General features: G+C 33.4%; 1 protein-coding gene, 1 non-coding gene and 1 pseudogene across 4 annotated transcripts; all 3 read right to left on the bottom strand.

Annotated features, from left to right (window-relative positions):
- Window positions 1–2,144: 2,144 nt before the first annotated feature.
- LOC150038855 (uncharacterized) lies at window positions 2,145–3,383 on the bottom strand (annotated as a pseudogene).
- A 3,593-nt stretch (window positions 3,384–6,976) lies between these two features.
- TRNAQ-UUG (transfer RNA glutamine (anticodon UUG)) lies at window positions 6,977–7,048 on the bottom strand. The gene has a single exon. It is a non-coding gene; the product is annotated as a tRNA-Gln (tRNA).
- Window positions 7,049–8,674: 1,626 nt separating this feature from the next.
- LOC120081158 (coatomer subunit beta'-2-like) lies at window positions 8,675–21,045 on the bottom strand. 3 transcript variants are annotated; one of them, XM_039035842.2, is made up of 25 exons: window positions 20,779–21,045; window positions 20,182–20,202; window positions 20,028–20,089; window positions 19,225–19,279; window positions 19,065–19,101; window positions 18,621–18,946; window positions 18,395–18,526; window positions 18,151–18,299; window positions 15,990–16,058; window positions 15,575–15,725; window positions 15,423–15,488; window positions 14,563–14,751; window positions 13,752–13,892; window positions 13,596–13,670; window positions 13,241–13,417; window positions 13,039–13,130; window positions 12,824–12,940; window positions 11,899–12,013; window positions 11,688–11,759; window positions 11,395–11,591; window positions 11,201–11,294; window positions 10,085–10,191; window positions 9,743–9,866; window positions 9,297–9,520; window positions 8,675–9,095 (listed from the first exon to the last, which is right to left on the bottom strand). In XM_039035842.2, the coding sequence occupies exons 1-24, from the start codon at window positions 20,779–20,781 to the stop codon at window positions 9,344–9,346; spliced, it is 2,748 nt and encodes a 915-aa protein (XP_038891770.1). In that variant the 5' UTR covers window positions 20,782–21,045; the 3' UTR covers window positions 8,675–9,095; window positions 9,297–9,343. The 3 variants fall into 3 exon arrangements, with proteins under 3 accessions (XP_038891770.1, XP_038891786.1, XP_038891778.1); XM_039035858.2 differs by having other exon boundaries at window positions 8,675–9,114; window positions 9,326–9,520; XM_039035850.2 differs by having other exon boundaries at window positions 9,326–9,520.
- Window positions 21,046–21,616: the final 571 nt, after the last annotated feature.

Raw genomic sequence — 21,616 nt, 5'->3', positions numbered from 1 at the left:
CACTCACCAATGTGAAAACATATGAGAGGACTCATCGTCCGCCATATGTTTTGACCATTCGTACAAAAATTAGGCAAAGTATGCATAATAATTTTGTACAACTCCCAAATAACCTGAAACACAAAATATTATATTAGAGAATATTAAAGACAAATACAATAAAAATGTGTATAAAATAATCAATTAGGTTCAGTGTAATGTACCTGTTCAGGTTGAAGCAGATCAAACATGTATCTATACTGGCTGACTACATGTGTGGCTGTCCTAGTCACACAAAATTTGTCTCTCCACCTAAATTTTTAAATTGATAATTTAGAATTTAAATTAACTAGATCAGTGATATAAAAATTAAATTGAATTAAAACAACATACCGAGAACCGTAGGCTCGTCCAACTAACTGAGCGTCATTAACATGTTGTAGTTGTGGAGCCATTGTTGGAAATCGCTCCCAAGCCCATAGTTGCAAAAGTATGAGAGGCCCAGCTATCTCTCAAACCTCAGGTCTTGTTGCTTTGCATAGTTGTCTATACAACCATGCCAAGCATGCTCCACCCCACGAATACCCCCCGCATTATGGAGGTTAGCTAACAGTGGCAGGAACATCAAGTGAACAAAATGACTTGATTTATCTGAAAACAGACTTCCACCCATCATTTGTAGTATATATGCTCGCGCATATCTTATGACGGTTGCCTCGTCTGCATCATCTGTGAGCTCACGAAATTGTGTTCCTAACCATATTAAACTTAACCTCGATCCTTTAATCTTGTCGGTGGTGGGGTTGCACCGAGGTACAGTTGACAAACTTCTGACCAGTCATCGTACATCACTCCGGTGACCGGCTCACCGTCAACAGGTAACCCCAACAACACTTCTATGTCTTGTAGAGTGATAGTGCACTCTCAACAGACATATGAAATGTATGTGTCTCGGGCCTCCATCTCTCGACCAAGGCTGTGATCAGATGCCAGTCCAACTGAATAAATCCTAATCTGGCAACCCCATAGAATCCAGATGTGCGCAGTAGCGGTAGTATTCGAGGGTGGAGCGGGATAGTGCGCTGGAGAACTGCCTCTCGATGCCTGCAAGATATTTCTCCTAGTACGATCTCGCCATACAACAGATGATCGATGAATGGACTGGTCGTACAAAACATCGTGATCAACAGGTCCTGGGTTTAAAGCCATGATCTGAAAAAAAAAATATTTATTTCTCAATTAAAAAAATATTTGTTTCTCAATTAAAAGAATAATGTACAACTTAATTAAAAGAATAATGTACAACTTTATAATAAAAAAAATTGAATATACAATAAAAGATAAAAAGAAATCTCGCTAATTTTGTGATGAGGATCTCGCTCTAGAAGGAAATCTCGCTAATTTTGTGATGAAGATCTCGCTCTAGAAGGGAATCTCGCTAGAAATGTGGGCTGAATCTCGCTAGTAAGGTGAGCATCGCTAGGAAGAAGTTTTTAAAGAAATCTTGATCTCATTGGATCTCGCTCATGAGGAGCTCATAATTGTCTTCACATTTACTTTTCATATATATATATATATGATCAATGAGAAAAAAAGCTAATAATCATTAATGAAAAAATAACAACAATAACAGAATTTTGTTACAACTAATAACTATAATTGAGTAAGTTTAATGAAAGTGCATATATTAAAATTGACTATAATTGAATAAGTCTGAAAAATATGGTCAACCTTGATTTTATTATCAAGTAAATTAAAAAAAGGCAAAATAAGTAAATAGAATAGTAGAGAAAAGTGAGGGTAAATTCACTCATGTAGTGTGAGGGTAAAGAATAATGTAAAACTTTATTGATTACAATAAAAAAAAATTGAATATACAATCAATTATTATAAAAAAAAATTGAATATACAATAAATTATAATAAAAAATTAAATATAAAATAAATTATAATAAAAAATTTTTGAATATACAATAAAATGAATATATAATAAAAAAATTATTTATTTTTCAATCCCTAACTATCTGGAGCCCGTCTAAGTAACGAATGACACTTCCTTCGATTATGTTCTAACTGATTACAAAATCCACATCGTTGTCGAGTGGTTGGTTCTGTCCAATCCATCTCGATCTGAAATTAAACACATCTATTCGTGTGTTACAATTTCTAGTGTTTCAGGAACCATCCCCATGAGTCTGCGGACTCTTCATTAGCAACAGCAAACGCAAGTGGAAGAAGATGGCCGTTCAAGTCAACTAATATAGCAATCAACAATTTTCCTCTATATTTGCCGTACAAGTGTGTACCATCTATCTGAATTATCGGCCGACATTTATTAAAAGCTTCTATACAAGGACCAAATGCCAAAAATACAGAAGTTAGGATAACATGGCCTTCAGTAAGCGTTTCTTTAACTCTCCACCCTACACGTGTTCCGAGATTGGTGTGCTTAACCATATATAACCACCTGGGCAACAATTTGTTAGACTCATCCCAATCACCGAACACTTTAGCCAACGCTTTTCTTTTTCCCTCCCATAACCTATGGTAAGGAACATGATATCCAAACTTTGATTTGATGTTGGACTGCAGTTGTGCCACACTGATAGATGGTTTTTCTCTTACGGCGTCACAGAACTCCAGTGCAATCATTGATGAATCCAATTGTACGTGACTTTGACTTAGTTCTGAATAAAAACATGTATGTTGCTCATCATACTTAGTGATCTCAAACAAGCCATGCGATTTTTTCTTTATTGCACGAAGTCTCCACTTGCAACCTTCCTCCCACTTCTTACACCGAATTGTCCAAATCGTCGGTGTAGATTCAACAACCTCATATGGTGCATGACACTTTATTGCAAAATATTTGACCGTGTGTTGTAGTATTTCCTTGTCTTGACAAATCGTCCCTTTATACAATTAAGTATTGTCAACGTCCACAGGAGTTACAATTGGGTCATGTTCCCGAATGCTATCTAGTACATTCATATCCAAATCATTGAATGTATCTGAAAGCATCTCCTGTTCACAACCATCGAAATCCAACTCTTCAAATTCGTCATACGTTTCTATTCTGAAGTCTCTGTACAGGTTGTTAGCCGCCATATCTTCATTATCACATGGCGATGCAACTGACTCTGGATCAAGATCGATACATTGAGTTTGATCTTCAAACTGATTAAATGATGTATCAGGATCCACCCCTATCCTATTTACATTTACATACAAATGCACTAGATTTGGCAGTGACATTGCCATTGAGAACATCAAGTTCTTAGCTTGTGCATTTGAAATAGGGAATGACATAAATCTTATTGATCCTGATGGTTCTAGATTAGGATGTCTATATATTATTTCTATCTGATTTGCTCCTATATCTACACTAAGTAACATCCAAACCATTTCAATGAATTGTTCAAATACAATTCCACTGTTCACATTTATGGTAAAACTCCCACTTGGTGGTTGGTCATACTCAACTCCATCAATACCATCAATCATATTACCATTTGTAAACAACAAAAATCCCAAGCATTTGCCTGCCATTTTCTAAAAAAAAAAAAGACAAACATCAATTTTTTGTATTATATTTTTATAAGAAGTATATTAAAAAATATTAAATTTTTTAGTTTATAAACATAAACTTTTTAAGTTTTATGAACATCAACTTTTTAAACATAACAATAAATTAAACTTTTTATAACTATTTTTAAACATAGCAATAAATTAAACTTTTTATAACTATTTTTAAAAATAACAACAAATTAAACTTTTCAAATTAAAATGAGGTAAACTTTTTAAAACTATTTTTTCAAATTTAATACAAAATAAAAAATTAAATTAAATTAAACTTTTTCAAACTATTTTAAACTATATTTTCAAAATTAATACTAGAAAATATCAACTTATCACAATAAACATAACAACAATAATTTTCATATGAATAAACGAAAATTTTCAAACTATATTAAACTTTTGAAACTATACTAAACTTGTTAACTATCACAATAATTTTGTATTAAACTATAAATATCAACTTCTTAAACATAACAATAAACTAAACATTTTAACACTATAAACATCAAAGTTAATACTAAATAAATCAAATATCATAAGAATAAACTAAACTTTTCAAATATCATAAGTTCAACTCACAGATTCAACGGTAGTTCTCTTTTTTTCTTCAAAGTGACAACGTTCACCCTTTTTTCCTTTTATTTGTTATCTGAAAAAAAACTACAAAAAAATTTTTTTAAAAAAAAATCAGAATCTATAAAAAAAATAATAATATAAGAACAAAAATAAAATTTATAATTATTCTTAAAAAATAAAAATTTAGTAGAGTGACGAACCAGTATAGTTGTGTGAGAATAATTTGTATTAAACGAAATACAAGAAAAGAAATGGAAATGGAAATGGGAGGAGAGGAAGATGATTCTGAAGGCTTATTTTCGAAGGCAGTGAGGGGGCAATAAGCTATGAAGAAGTAGTGAGCAAATCAAAGGGAGAGGAGTGAGCAAAATCAAGGGTAGTGAGCTATCGAGGGAGTGGGTCAGCAAAAATTATCGAGGGAGTGAGTCAGCAAAAATGAAGAGGATGGGGGTTTAAAAGGATGTAGGTCGAGTGTTTGAACACTCGACCCATGGGTTTGGGGTGGTTGAAGAGGCATTAAGGTTATGGCAGAGGGGCATCAATGCATCAATGCATGCAAGGAATCGGAGCAGAGGAATCGGATCAGTGGCGGGCAGAGGGAGCATGCATGCAGTCGATCAATGCATGTAGGGAATCGCGCAGGGGAATCGAAGCAGAGGCAGCATGGTGATAAGACCTCACACCTTTTTTTAATTTACTTGATAATAAAATCAAGATTGACCATATTTTTTCAGACTTATTCAATTATAGTCAATTTTAATATATGCACTTTCATTAAACTTACTCAATTATAGTTATTAGTTGTAACAAAATTCTTTTATTGTTGTTATTTTTTCATTAATGATTATTAGCTTTTTTTCTTATTGGTTATATATATATATATATATATATATATATATTTTCTATGGAAAGTAAATAAAGTGAAGACAATTATGAGCAAGATCCTCCTCATGAGCGAGATCAAGCATTTCTTTAACAAACTATCTTCCTAGCGATGCTCACCTTACCAGCGAGATTCCCTTCTAAAGCGAGATCCCCATCACAAAATTAGCGAGATTTCCTTCTAGAGCGAGATCCTCATCACAAAATTAGCGAGATTTCCTTCACCCACTTATCTTTCTTGTCGAGGGTTGAAGTTTCGACTTATGTATGTCGAAACTTCAACCTTCGACAACCTTAATATACATCATCACAAAATTAACGAGATTTTCTTCTAGAGCGAGATACTCATCACAAAATTAGCGAGATTTCCTTCACCCACTTATCTTCCTTGTCAAGGGTTGAAGTTTCGACTTATGTATGTCGAAACTTCAACCTTCGACAACCTAAAATACATCATCACAAAATTATTGAGATTTCTTTCTAGAGCGAGATCCTTATCACAAAATTAGTGAGATTCCTTCACCCACTTAGCTTCCTTGTCGAGGGTTGAAGTTTCGACTTATGTATGTCGAAACTTCAATCTTCGACAACCCTAATATACATATTGTTTCCAACTTTTTCTTTGTTTGTCGAGTTCTCAACGTTCGACCTCTACATTAATCAAATCCTCAACCCTCGACTTCTAGCCTCGAACTCCCAAAACAACAATATTTCTCTAATAAGTTTCAAAACAACAATATTTCTCTAATAAGTTTTGAAAACAACCATATTAATATTAAAGGTCCTATTTTGGTCCCTAAGTTACTATTTTTTACTCTTGAAATCTGAGTTTTTTAAGGGGACTTTTTTAAATATAAAAAATATTTAAAATATTTATACTTTATAGCAAAAAGTTTCAAAAGTGTTTTGTACTTTTGGAACTTTTTGATATGAAATGTAAATATTTTTGGGATTTTTCTATTTATAAGTTTTTTTTCTTTATTTAAATTTGGTCCCTAAGTTTTAAGATTTATACTTTGAAATTTGATTATTCATTAAATGCTCACTTTTAATCTTTAGTATTAACGGCTATAAATTAATATAAAAATAATTTTAATTAATTAAGTTTTCACTATTTTTCATCGGTATTAAATTTTATTTTAAATTTCACTCCATGATTATTTTAACTAATTAATAGATATCAACATCAAAGATTGAAGTAAGTATTTAATGAAAAATGAGTTTAAAAGTATAAATCTTAGAATTTAAGAATCAAATTGAAACAAAACTCAAATCTGAAGAGTAAAATTGTAACATTTTTAAACCTAGAGAAATTGAAACCAAACTCAAAATTAAAGAACTGAAAGTGTAATATTTTAAAATCTATGGAGCAAATAAAAACTAAACTCAAAACTTATAAAGGAAAATGTATTTTTTGTTTTTCTCTCTAAATATATTTTAGTATTTTTTTTTAATTTAGTCCATATTATTGAAAAATTTTAACCAAGGTTTAAAATATTAATGTCAATGGAAATGTCAAGATTTTGAATGCTGCAAATATTGATGGGAATGGTCATAAAATGTTAATGTCGATGGATATTTCTAGAAATATTATAAAAATAAAAATTTCAAAAAATAAAATTAGTTAATAAATATTCTACACTTTTTTAAACAAATTAAATGTTTATTATTTAATTATATTCACATGAGTAATATTTTGTTGCTTACATTTTTGTGTTTGATAATTTTTTTACAATATAATGAAAACGAGGATTAACCTCTCATATTGTTATCAATCTCATAAAAATATCAAAATATCGATAAAAATGTCAATATATTAGGGTTATAACGTTGTATCTTATTTTTTAGCAACACAATTTAACAACACACAATTTCAAAGTTTTTCTTCTTCTTTTTTTTTTTTTGTCTTCGAGTTTCAAATTTTATGTAAAAATCTGACAAAAATAAAATATATTATGAAAAGGTCCTACCGGGAGTCGAACCCAGGTCGCTGGATTCAAAGTCCAGAGTGCTAACCACTACACCATAGAACCTTTATATCTTTTTATCTCATTTTTAGTTATTTCTTATACCAAATTTCTACCTGTCCGATGCACGTGGTATTTTCCGTCAAAAATTTATTTTAAATGTCAAAACTGTTAAAAATATTTATAAATAATAGCAAAATATCACAGTTTATTACGGTCTATCATAGATAGATCATGATATTTTACTATTGTTTGTAAATATTTTTGTTCATTTACCTATATTTGAAAACAATCTTTTTCCATTTAATATTTAATTTGATAAATATATTTTTCGAATATGTGTGTCTAAAAATTATATTTTTATGTAATTGAACACAGCGAATAAATGGGGAAAATTTTAGTCTATTACAATTTTTTAGAACTTGGGTTGGTACATCTATATAGTTAGTGTCCGAAATGAAAAATTAGGATGGGCAATATTTTTTTAGTATACATATTTGTATTTTGTATTTTGTATTTCTTATATTATATCTTTTTTTAGCATTTATCATTTACTTTATTAGGAGATAGTACATATTATGAATAACTTGAAATCAATGTTATATTCGCGTTTGTAACTTTACCATAAGAGTTTGTGTTAAATACTACCAATATAATTGAGAGAGAGGATCCATATGATTATTTGAATTATTCAAAATAACGTAAAACTAAAATCTCGCTCAATGTAATCTTCTTTAATTCATTACTCATAAGTAAATTTTAAATTTAATTTGTACAGAATGCCATGGGAGAATAGAATTTGGATGATTTTTTTTTTTATCATTCAATTCTTTATATTATTTATGTTTATTAATCTCTTCAAATTTCATAACAAAAAAAATGGGTACATTCCAATATTACATCTTACATTCCCTATAGGTATAGTTTCATGCACGGACAGTTGAAGATAAATTAGATTTATTTGAGAATAATATATCTAGATAAAATGTCTAGGATTTATTTGAGAAAATTCTGAAATCATAAATATGTGTTTGGAGTATATATTGTTATAAACACAAGCCAGCCCCATTAACTATTAGACACACACCATCATCAAGTGTGGTTTCCCTCCTTTCAACCCAAAAAAAAGAAAGGTCGTTGGGTTACATAAATTACTATACGGAGAAAATTGGAACAAATGGACTAAAAACAAGAAGCAAAAACATCAACAATTGACCCAAACGGATGGACTTAAAAATTCGTAAAAGTTCCCACAAGTAAAAATCTCTTCTTTTTTTTTTTTTTTCTTTTTGACAATATGTGAAATAAGAAAATCAAACTTCTAACTCATAATGAATTGTATAAGTACTATTTCAATTAATCTATGTTTATTTTCATAATGAAAATATTAAATTAGAGAGAATGACATCATAGAAATTTGAATATATAACCCCTTGTTCTAACACCATATCAGTGTTACACAGACAAGTGGAAATAAGTGCTATTCATTAACTCAATCTGTTAAAACTAATTAACCGCTTGGTAAATACATGTAATAGAAACTAATTGTGAAAAGTATATATTTTGGAGCCAAATGAAAATATCTTGACAGTAAAAAAAAAAAAAACAAAAAAAAACAAAACAAAACAAAACAAAATCTAAAGAAACAAAGAACCAATCGAACAGAGGAATGTCGAGTTTTTCGTTTCCAGGTTGAGAAAATTGCATCAGGAGAATTCTCATTTCAACAATGTAAGGTGCAAAATGTATACAAAACTTCACAGAGAAAAGTAGGAAACTTCTTCAATGCCGATGATGCACAAGACAATCCTAAAGAACAAAGGCCAGAGGATGATAATGAATTGTAAACTAACGTGATTAAACAACATGATTTAAGGGCACATCTAAATCACAATAATATATGTAGTTTGCAAAGAATGACAAGGGCTTTTGGGACGCTGTTTCCCGACACGGTGAAAGAAACTTCTATGTCCTCCATTATGCCGTTTATCATGGCACCAAAGCTCCCCCTTTTCATGCTAAATATTTCCTTTCCCTCAGCCTCAAGTAGGGTGTTTCCATGCAGCAGCCAGGAACCAATCATCTTGCACGACCTACTTATGTGCCATAATCACTGCAATCAGACAGATGGCCTATAGAAGTTATAAACCAAATCGGATACAATAATTCTTCGTTAGCTAGAGCGTGTATGCGACTGTGGGAGTTGTGTGTAGGGGGTCACAGAAACAGTACACATCCAGATTCAAGTTTGACAAACATATAGGTCAATGAAATGAAGTTCTAATAAAATGGCATTTTGGAATCAACTAATCACCAGAGACAAAATTGGATTTCGTTTCGCACTTGCTCAACCAATTGCTTTTAGGCTGATTTGGTATTCGTACCCCACTCTTCATCAGCCTCACTACCATTAACGAGAACTGCACCATCCGTTGAATCAGCATCAACCACAATACCCTCGCACTCCTCTTGGCTCCCATCTCCATTGTGTTCTTCTATATGCTTGTCTTGCTCTTCTCCTCCATTCTGTTCGGTGTCCTGTCATAGAACAGTTGAAAGGATAGAGGGAGAAAGTGAAGTAACCACAACAGCATATAGATAATGCCAGATTCCATAACACTGAGTAAATAGACAAACACTTCAAACTATGCTCTTCATATCACCTGATTCGCGGCTAAGATTCATATCCTCAAGTAACGAAACCAAAAACAGCATTTACAACTGAGATGTTATTTCACTCTCACTCGTGCAAAGGCATACCTCATGATCGATGTCTCCATTTTCAAGATGCCCTTCTATTTGCATACTCCTAAAGGCCTCCACAAGTGTTGTGTATGGCCTATCAGCAAGATTACCATACTCCTCTGCAGGGCTAAAAACTCCCCTAAAAAACAAACACACCAAAAAGAAAAAAATAACACTTAGTATAGTAGAAGTCAGGTATCAGCTACCTATATAGGGACACCAAAACAGAAAAACCTTGTAATGTAAACTTCCAATGAATTTTTGCTGTCTTGCCCATGCATTTGTGCACTTCCCTTGACACGTTCACAAAATGACATGTAAACCAATGCAACCCTTAAGAAGAAAGCAAAATTTTACCTGTCCTGTGCAGCTCTAGATTCAACAGAAAGTGCAACTTGCCAGTCATCAAACAAATTAGGATACTCCTCAGGATCAGCCAATGACTCGGCAGCTTTTGGGTTAACCTGAATTACGGTCAATGTTTATCAAGATGTCGTAGATCGTAAAAGAAAAGGCTAATATAGTCCCCATTAAACGCAGTTTCTTTCTACATATCATAGCTTCATAACTACATGGGCCCAAATGAGAAGTTTTTGCATGTTATACCATCTATGTTTCACAATTTCGAAGAACTCTACCATCATAAAGTTATTTACAATGTTCCTCCACAATGTTGATAGGAGACATCGTCAAAATGTTTCTTTCACCAGTCCATCTATATCTATACGATATATAAAATGAACTATGAAGGGAGAACCTATACATCTCCATTTTGTCCTTACATTTTTTTATTAAATTCTTATTTCTTTTCCTTCACTAATGGGAAGCAACTGTTTATAAGTTTTTTTTTTATTCTAATAAGTGCAATTGATGCTAATAGGATGCAACTATTCGGGTGAAGGTAGCTACATATCAAATAGATGAATCCATTCACATATATATCAGTCAATAAATATACTATCTGTATATTGTTCTTTTAGTTATCAAAATGTCAAGGGATATCAAAATTTATTCTTTAATCGGAAAACTCAAAGCTTTAAAAAATTAATGAAAATTAAAAAGTTTTTGTTCCTCGTAAAGGAACTATGGAAACGTATCACAATGAAGCTTTGAAAATTCAAAAACTTATTTTAAGCAATGAAGAGGTATTGTTATATGTACTTATACTTGGTTATGTGTAGTACTATTATGTCAAAAATAAAAATAAAAAAAAATAAAAAAATACTATTGTGTTACAAATATTGGTTCGGGCTTTAAAAAGTTTTAGTTCACATTTATTACAAATCAAGTTTAAAAAGAAAGAAATCTAAATTCTAATTCCTATATTATTAAATGGGTTATGAAAAAAAAAAAATTTGTTTCCTATTTTGTTCTTAAAATTTCCATTAAATAGTAAATTTCATGTGTATCTCGCATGTTATGAGCTAGTTTAAATAAATAGAAAATCAACATAAAGATAACCATTTAGTTTACCTTATTCAGGTCTTTCCTCCAAATCGCAACGATCTCTGATACCTTGCTTGGAAGATAAGATCGAGCCATCAAAGCAGCTTCAGGAATCCGATTACTGTAAAAAAGTATATATATGTTTTTTTATATAAATAATATAAGATTAACTATTATTCAACATCAGGAGGGTGTGCAAGAAGATTTTTCTTGTTTTTCACCTTTCTACTAACAACTGAAGGCAGTCTTCCAATCTACCCAACATAAATAAACAAAGGAACGCAACGTTATTCTTTCCTTGCTCCTTGGCAAGGGTTGCAAGTTGTGAAATCCCTTGAGCGTCTCCTAGGGAAGAGTACAGCAATAACAAACCACTATAATCTACAGCATACTTCAAACATTCCTCAGCCATGTCTAACTGCAAACAATACAGGGGAACAAATCAAGGGAACAAATGTCAATCAACATACACAATAGATAAACACTTGCAACAGTTCAAAATAAGGGGAGGAACCTTTCCGATGGACATGGCCAATTCACCAAGCTGCTTCCACTTGGATTCACTCTGTACTTCTACCGCAATTTCCTGCAAGTAGGCCAGTGAAATTTTTAATGGGCATGAGAGAGGAAAATTTAATACAGCACGATTAACTGTATCCAGTAAAACTAAACAAATTAATATAAATAAAATAATGAATAAAAATACATATAAAAGTTAATCATACCCTTGCAATCTCTAATCTACCAAGCTGTATCGCAAGATCAAATCTATAATCCAGATCAGTAGCTACTTCCAGAGCTTCCTCTATCATACCTCGTGCTTCCAAGAAACGAGCCACACTAGCAGAGAACAGGTCAACTATCATGCTAAACTTAACTAGAAAGACAATATCAAAAGGGAAATTATTTTAAATAATAAAACTGCTGAAAATATTTAGAAATAATAACAAAATATCAGTCTATCTGCGTTAGACCGCGATAGACTACTATCTGTGTCTATCATTTGTGTTTATATCGCGGTCTATTGCAGATAGACAGTGAAATTTTGCTATATTTTGAAACATTTTGGTTTATTTTCCTATATTTGAAAACGGCCCATATCAAAAAGTTGAATCCTTTGAGCACAACCAAGCACAAACTAACTTCAACTCCAAGACTATGGAATATCCATACCATGCAAACGATTACGGGCAAATAAATCCCCAAAAACAAAAACAAAAACGAAATAAGTCCAACTTTTAAGAGAACACAGGGTATGACAATAAGAGCCCTTCGATTCAAAATATTTCAGGTACAAAAATCCCATAAGTTTCTATACAATTAAATACAGTAAGATTTGGCATCTCAATTTCAAACGTCATGAAAGATTGTCAAATGTTGGGTGTCGGAGTAAAAGTTGAGGGGAGGAACTGAAGAAACAAAACACAGAAAGTGAAAAAGAAACAAACAACTTGAATGAATCTCAGATTGTATCAGAAGTTGCAGGAACCATCCACAACCATGGAAACAAATGATATGGCATGACCTTCATATCCAAACAAATCTAGCTTATTATGTACAAGCTAGGTTAGAAACCAAATATTATTGAACATCAAAATACTTTTCACACGTCCATGAAAAATTTTAAACAACTCATTGAACTATTATTACCTGTTACGATGCTCCTTGGGAATTGAAGGTAAGACTTCATTGGCTCTCTCATAGTCCCCACGCATTACAAGGGTCTTGTACTCAATCAAGCTAAGAAGCAATGTGTATCCAACAACACTGCATCACAATAAAGAGCATCAAATTTCTGTTTCTGAATGCAGCTCATATCAAATCGAGATTCCATGACTCCATGAAAAGGACTAAAGTTTCCATACTTGAACTCTTTGTCTATCAAATAGACCCGACTTTGGCTGGCAAGATATCCAAGCAAATACATGGGTCGATCCAAATGAAACATTGTGGTTACCTGAAATTATGATGTTATATATCAAGTTAGATTGTGGCAATTAGATGGAGATATCTGCATGTTGAAAAAGTCAACAACCAAGGATGTTGAATGTTGATCATTCACAGTACCTCGCCACCAACACAGTAGTTCAGTCTCCAGGAAGAGTTGTTGTAAATGAAGCAATCCCCAACCCAAAGGCCAGTCCTTGCACGTTCATTCACTTCATGCAGGAGTTCAAATGCATCTTCAACCCCTTGTTCATCAACAGGCCTCCCACTATCTAAATAGGAGGAGACAGCATCACGCTGCAATATTCACTTTTGTCAGATGAGAAACAACTTTTAAGGCAACACAACAATCCATGCAAATACAAATACAAATACACCAAAACCACGATGCAGTGAGAAGCAAGATTCAGATTCATATTGTTTAGGGAACAATTGAAAGCCATCAACTTCTTAACGGCATAACAAGAATTCTTACATTGTACTTCAGGATATAAAATGATGTATCACTAGCTATTGCCACCAAATCACCACTATCAGCCCAATAAAGGTTCTGGAAACAATCGTAAAAGGAATTAGAACCATATTGCAAAAGAAATAGAAAACCAGCTAACAAATGCAAGTCTGTACCCACCTTCACATTTACATCAATTCGGCGGATCAGTCTGCACTCTGCCCAATCATAGAAACAAATAAAGTCATTGGAACACATGGCTAATAGAGTTCCTCCATAGATGTGCTCGGCTGAAAAGGTAGGTCGGATACTCCTCTTTTCCTGAAAAGTTAATTCTAGTTAACTCCAATTTCTAATAGGCAACATTAAAAAATGATAATTTTTTAAAATTGAAGAGAACAAGAAGCACAATAGTTGGCCGAAGTTCAAACACATAATATAACAAAAACAAAAATAAAAGAAATAAATTTAAAATAATAATAATAATAATAAAGATTTACTTATTTTACTGAGTAATTAATTTAGTATCTTTGCACTTGAATGCTCAGTTGTTGCAGTAGAACTCTATAGTTGTTTTCTAACCACATTCTCTAAGAATTCTCTTAGAAGGCACAAGTACCAGTGACAAGTAGTTTTATTTGTGCAACAGCTCCTGACATTCATATTCATCTATTCCATGATTCTACATCTGCACCATTTAGGCCTCGTATAATTATTTTTAATAATAGACCAACTTTACATATAGGCCTCATATAATTAACCATCCTAGCTGTACATATCCACACACGAGGCTGTCGTAAAACACCCAAGTTCCATCAAATTCACTCTGTAACTATGCTCTTAATCGCCTAAAAGTGCATGCATATGCCTGCTTTTATAGCAAAAGGGATCAGGAAATCCATGGTCCTAAAATAAAGTCATATTAATTTCTTTCAACACTAAAGCAACAAATACAAAAATGAAAAGTCATATAATAAGAATAGAGATAAACCTGGAAATTTTTACTGAAAATTTTGATCTTTGATGTGCTTTCTCTCACAGCATATTCTCCATCAGCCGACCAAACGAACTCCAAAGCTGAACCAAATGACCTGTTTCTCCATGCAAGAGCAGTATATATAATATACTCACCATCTCCACAGACAACAACAAATCTCCCATTGGGATTGTGCTTCAAGCTCTGAAAGCCATGAACCAGAAAGAGAGAAATAAATATATATATATATAAGAAAAATGAGATTCCATACTACACTACTAAAATGAAAAAGGTTGTTTATTTCTATGAGCAACCAAACCGCATGTTTTTTTTTGTTTTTTTTGAGAGAGAAAGAGAGAGATGGGGGCAACTGAAAGGTTGCTGCATTTTCTCTGAACACAATATGTGATGTGAACAGATCCTTACACCTGAAACAAATGGGATAGTATACAAAATATGTTCAAGCATGCAAGGAAGAATTCTTTTTTTGTTTCCCTTTTTCATTTTCTTTTTGTATTTTTTTTCTTTTTAGTCAACCTTGCAAGGAACAATAATACTTTATAAATAGTTCTGCAGGACTGCAATCAAAAGGCCCCACCACCACCACTATGCAAAACAAACTTAAGATAAATATTCGGTAAAGTATCTCCTTATAATGGATTGATATTCAGATAACCGAAAGTGGCCAAAGGCAAATACACAGTCCTCTCTTAAGTTTGCAAAAATGGCAGCATATTGCCAGAATAAGAGTGCAAAAGTCCAAACATCACTAAAGGCTACGAGCAAAAGGTATTTCATAAGATAAAGGAATAGGCTCCAGCCAGTCGATGACAAAATATACAGAGAATTCAAATGCAGATGTAAAGATAACTTACTTGAGGGTAAAGATCACAGGTTCCCATCTCCTTAACAGCTAAAGGTAATCTCTCTCCATCAGTAACCTATGAAGCAAAAAAAGCACACAACTAAGGCCACACCAGAGACAATTTAATGATCAAAAAAAGTTACAAATAAAACCATTCCAGACCTCAAAATCTGCTCCCACACTCCTGATGTTTACTGTTTGAATTTCATTATGCTTAGCCCATATTATCTTTCCACTGTTGTCCATACTTGCAATAGGTACTTCCCGGCCAAGTTTTACCATAATGGTTCCTTCATCATAACCAATCACAACCCTGTAGGGAGTGGTATTTCAGCCAGTTCAAGTCATGGAAAACTTTACGAATTATGAAAATTTTTCATTGGAACCTCAATGCAATTCTTCTTGATCATAACATCACGCTAATTTAACCAATACCATAGGGGGATGGGGATGGTAGGGATCTCAAGTTAATGTTTTAAAAAAGATAGAAATAAAGGTATGGCATTCAAAAATCCTACATCAGGACATGAAAAAAATGTAACTAAGAATTTTAACGTTAGAAAATTGATCAACTTACCGGCGTGAGCTCTTCATGTATCCAATTGCCCAAACTCGTTCAAGGCCATAGTTTAATGTATTTTCAAGCCTGTAAATCAGAAATAATCACAACTAGTGGAAATGGCAATGAAGCAGATACGATTCCACAAAGTATGGAATACAAAAAGTAGGGGAAGTATATTTATGAAAAACAACTGACAGACCATAACAAACCAAGTTGTCTGTCTCAAAAAGAAAAAACAAACAAACCAAACCGAGTTGTCATACTTCATTATAGTCTCTTCTTCTTCTTTTGAAAGAAACTTTTCCATTTAAGACATGAAATAAACAAAAGTGAAGGGAGGAAAGCCTCAACCAAGATAAGAAAGTTACAGCCAAAGGTGACCATAACTCAACTGGCATCCAAGATGTGTTAGCAACCATGAGGTTCATGGTTCGAATCCCCTATTGTACTAAAAACAAAAAAAAAAACAAAACAAAAAAACAAAGAGATAAGAAAGTTACAGGAAAACCTTTCAATTAGTGCAAAGAGAAGAAGAGTATAATTCCACAAAAGAATAAAAAAAACTCTCATCTCCCTGGAAAACTCTATGGTTTCCAATCAACCCAAAGGGTAAAAGCTCTAATAAACTTTGTCCATTCCAAATAATGTTGACCTTAATCAACATTAAAACAACAATAATCAAAACATACATGCAGCAAGCTAATGATACTACTGAGAAGAACAAAGCTCCAGTTGAAAAAATCAAAAACAGTATTTCAAAACAACTAGTAAAAAGTTAAGCTTTCATAAAAAAATAAATGAAAGAATACAAGGGGAATACAAAAAGAACAGCAAGGGAAGCTCAGTTAACCCAAGAAAGGGATCCAATAAAGCAAAATAAGGCCTTGAGAAAAAATAAAAAAATCTTTACATGCGAAAACTCAAATAGAAACATGAGATCTAATAAAAGACCAACTCCCCTACAGATCTTTCAACCCCTCTAAAAATTATATTGTTCTTTTCCTCGAAAGCCCTCACAAAATAGCACAAAAACAAGCAAACCAAAACTAGCTACCCTTATCCCAAAAATGGGGATTTGCAAAGACACTCCTCAAGCAAATCTCCAATTAAAGCAAGGAGGGCAACAACAATGTCATTAGCCTAATAGCCTCCCTGTCAAAAAGGGAAAGGTTGAGACCAAGTGAAACAGGGGAAGAGTTTTCGAAAAGAAGGAAAGATGGAAGCCACAAAGAAGAATTTTGAATTGGATAAATGGTAAAGACGAGAAAACAATGTGCAAAGAAGGTTAACCCCCAACCATTTATCTTCCCGAGAATAAATACTCATCTTGTCGCCCACAAGACAATGAACAAACGGAGAAAAGAAAGGGAGCCCAACCGAAATAGCTTTCCCGAGATTTTTTTGGCGGTACCTCTCTCCAAACCCACTTCGAGAGAAGCAAAGGGATGAGGACCATATCTACTAATAATAACTTTATGTCACAAACGGTCAACTCAGGAGAGAAGCGACACGACCACTTAGCCAACAAGGCCCATCTAAAGAATCCCTATATCCAAACCCCAAGCCCCATTGGTTTAGACTTGCCACAACCTCCCAACTAACCAAATGTGAACCCTTCCCTTCCTCCACCCCTTCCCAAGAAAAAAAAAACAAAACAAAACAAAACACACATGCATAATCTTTTACAGGGCATAAATAAACTGAGATACCACTAAGGACTAAATGAACCAGGGTAAGTCTATTCCTTAGAGAATAAACTTCTCTTCCAAGAGATGAATTGTTTCTAAATCTTGCCCACAACAGGTTCCAAGTAGAAGTCATATGGATAACCAAGTTCCAATTTGTGGCTAAAAGGGAAGACATTGGGTCACAGAGAATAGTGTCAAATGAGACTTAAAAATAACCAAAACGAAACTAGATTTTTAGCTAAACATGCCAACATATAGGAGCACTCAAGTTAAAAAAACAAAAGGTTTGGAGTTCTAATTCATGTACGCAGTGACTATAACAGAATAAAAGAAAATTTTTTTGAGGGCTTAAACAGACACTCCTATAAGATACATAACTGATGTGTTCTCTAAATCTGCTCCAATTATACAAGTAAAAATAATGCATCGTATAAGCAATGTCCAACACATACTATGCTTTTATCACAATGTTTACAGGAAAAAGTTACCTATACGTTGTTGAATGCCATATGCGAACTGTTCCATCTTCAGAACCTGTAATTATAATAGGAAGGTCCGGATGAAAACAGACTGCAGAGACATTGTGTGTATGACCTTCAAGTGTCTGGACACAACTCTTCGTTTGGTAGTCCCATACCTGCGTTTATAAGATTACACTCATAAGCTATTCCATACTAACATGTGCCCATTAAAATACACCTACACTTGAGCAACTCGTTAACCAATAAAGACCTTAGCAGTGTGATCGTCAGAACCAGTAATGAGGTAAGGTTTGTCACCTCCTGTGAAATAATCAACACAATTCACTCCTTTCTGATGGGCATCTAATGTAAAGTTAGGATCGGGGGATCCAAGGTTCCAAATCTGCAAAGAGGAGGCCAAAGAGTTACCAGAGGGTAATTAGAGTAAATAACAGAGGGTAATTGGACAATATGTGCCCACCTAATGGTTATTTTACCTTTATTGTCCGATCAAGGGATGCACTAGCGAAGGTGTTGGTGTCTTTAGGATTAAATGTTACTTGCATCACATAATGAGAATGCCCCTCAAAAATCTGAGTACACACCCAACCCTTATCCCAATCCCAAAGCTTTATAAGCATATCGTCAGATGAAGACAGTACATAAGGAAGATTAGGATGAACAGCCACACATCTGATGTAGTCTGTGTGAGCCTCAAAAACTTTTATCTTGTCCATTGTGTTGTAATTGTATACACGAATAAACATGTCATCAGCTCCAGCAACAACCCACTGCTTCCGTGCTATAAATTTAGCCGACCTGACTGCAAAAACATCATTAACATTGACGAGCAAAATGAGTCCCGATCAGGAGAGTGAAAGAAAAGTACTGTTTGGGAGGAAACAAACTCAAACAGACCACAGAGAAGGCATATCTATTACCTGGTAACTCAGTGACCTCAAAAGATTTAACCATGGTCTGAAAAGTCATTAAAAGGTTAGAGTTAATTTTAAATATATAAAAGTAGGGGCTAGAGACAAAATCAAGTCAATTGAATGTCTAGGCTATTGTTGACCTTATCCAATGCACAGATTTTCATACCTGAGATTGGTAGTTCCAGATACATACGGTTCCTGAATACAGACTTGCCAGTATCCTGCAGTAATGATAAACTGTCAGTTATCGTTCTTTCCATTGTCTTTGTTCTCAATAACTAACTACATTTTATGCTTTGGAGGGGGCGGAATTTATGCTCGTTCCTCCTAATTTTCTTACTATGGTTTTTTTTCTTCTTTTTTTATAAGAAACAATTTTATTGATATAATAAAATATCCAAAGAGATACAAAAAATGGTCTTTTTACGGGGAGTGCAAAAGTTCTCTCCAATTAGCTACAAGAAAATTTTAAACTGTGACCATTAAGAGGATTCAGACTATGATTGTTGCCTTAAATATTTGAATTCTTAGTCAAAGTCCAAAAACAAAAACAAGTTTTTAAAAACTTAGTTTTGAAAACTTAGCTTGATTTTGAAAACATGGTTGAAGATAACAAAAAGGTAAACAAGAGTGGTGTTTATAAGATTAATTTTCAAAAAAACCAAAAACCAAAAGATACATTCTTATCAAATGGAGCTTAGATCATTTCAGCATAAGAGCACAAGACTCATATAGCTCTTACACCCAAACACCTTGCTTTGCCATAATCCAACACATTGACTATTATCTTCAGTTAAACTACCAAAACTTGTGTACCCAATCTAACTGAAGCAGTTTCCTTTCCATAACACATTTTACTAACCCTTCCAAGAAGTTCCTACAATATTAGACTCCTTGAAGGGTATAAACGCAATAAACACATACAAACGGAACTAATTAAACTCCATATATCTAGAAAGTAAAACTTACCATGGCTCTGTTGGGTGCAAGTCCACAGACTTTACTCTTTCCGACCTTTGAGCAAGTTTCCTCTAAAAAGAAGGAAAAATAAAAGAATTAAATCATAATTAACATATAAACCCAGTAAGAAACCTGATTAATCAAAATAGTTGGTAAAATGCACCTTGATTGCGAGTCTGAGAGGCTGTGGACACGAAAGAAAATAAAACAAAACCAATTAATCTCCATAGTAGATCCCGAGTAAATATACGAAATTTTAAAAACCTCAAAAAAAGAGGTAAAAAAAAGGAAGGAAATGAATAAGAATAGCACTGATAAAGAAAATCATAAACAATGAATGATGATCATGTATCTCTAACAAGAAAGTCCAAATCCTACTAGTTCACTTCCTTTCTATCACCATATCCCCAGAAGAAGGTAGAGGAGATATATTTTCAACTAGGTATTCCACCTAATCCATGATAACCCACTCCTCAACTGTAACAACTCAAGCATCAGATCAGAGGGAATTCAAGTAATGATTTCACCGCAGGCACAACAGAACAAAATTCCAAACCGTAAGCAAAACAATGGGACTAATTGGATTCCAAATTACGAAGAGAAAGCAAAGCAAGTTTGGGGAAATGAAATTCAACAGAAGAAACTAGGAACCACGCAAACATTAGAGCAAGAAACACCAAAGCGAAACAGATTTCAGCCAGATCTAAGCTTCAGTAGAAGGGTAAAGCGAATTGGAAACGAAAGAAGATCGTAAACTCACCATTTTGCACTCAGTGGAAGGTGTTTAAGGGATTCGAATACCGAAACCGTGAGGATCCAGACGATTCGTACACGAAGAGGGAGAGAGAAATGAAACGGGGATGGGATTCGAACCTTGTGTGTTCGTTTGAGAGGAGATCCCTCTGTGGAAATATGAAAACCAAAGAGATCGATAGTTTGTAGTTGACACAGTATTACAAAACTACCACTGCCTTGAGTACGATATGTCGGCATGTGACTTTGTGAGGGACGTTGAGATTTTATACACAATTTAGCTAACAAGTTTAAGAATACATTATACTTGGTTTTTTTATTAAATTAGAACGAAGAATTTTAAACGTTTTAATCAATCAATCAATCAATCTTAACATTGGTTAAAGATGTTTATACAATTAAATTTACCACAACCAATTAGCTAAAGTTTTAGATTGATTTTAACATGTATTAGAGAAACTCCTACCATGTTGATGCCCTAAATCTCGTAGAGTTCTATAGTTTGTAAACCTTGTGTGAACAAACATTTAAGTGATTAATAATATATGATATTTTATTCACTTTTGTCTATGAAATATATGATATTTTAGTTGCATTAACTACAAACCAATAAACTAACATCTGTGGTAATTGTTGTAACTTAAACATGTATATAGAGACATACAGGTGGATCGTGTTTAAGTGATAACCTAAATGGTCTGTAGTATATGGATAAGGCTGTAGCCTTATCCTGGTGACACTACGAGTATGACTCGTTTTGTAGGTGCTACAAATGTTGTAAAGTGCTACAAATGATCTGATTCTGATCATTCATGTATTAAACATGCGAGCGGGAATTTTCTATA

The sequence above is a fragment of the Benincasa hispida genome, chromosome 1 (genome assembly GCF_027475165.1).
Source record: "Benincasa hispida cultivar pf3 chromosome 1, pf3_genome.v1.1, whole genome shotgun sequence".
NCBI classification, from domain to species: domain Eukaryota; kingdom Viridiplantae; phylum Streptophyta; class Magnoliopsida; order Cucurbitales; family Cucurbitaceae; genus Benincasa; species Benincasa hispida.
Note: the sequence above shows the minus strand (reverse complement) of the source record. Positions and strands in the feature narration are given on the sequence as shown.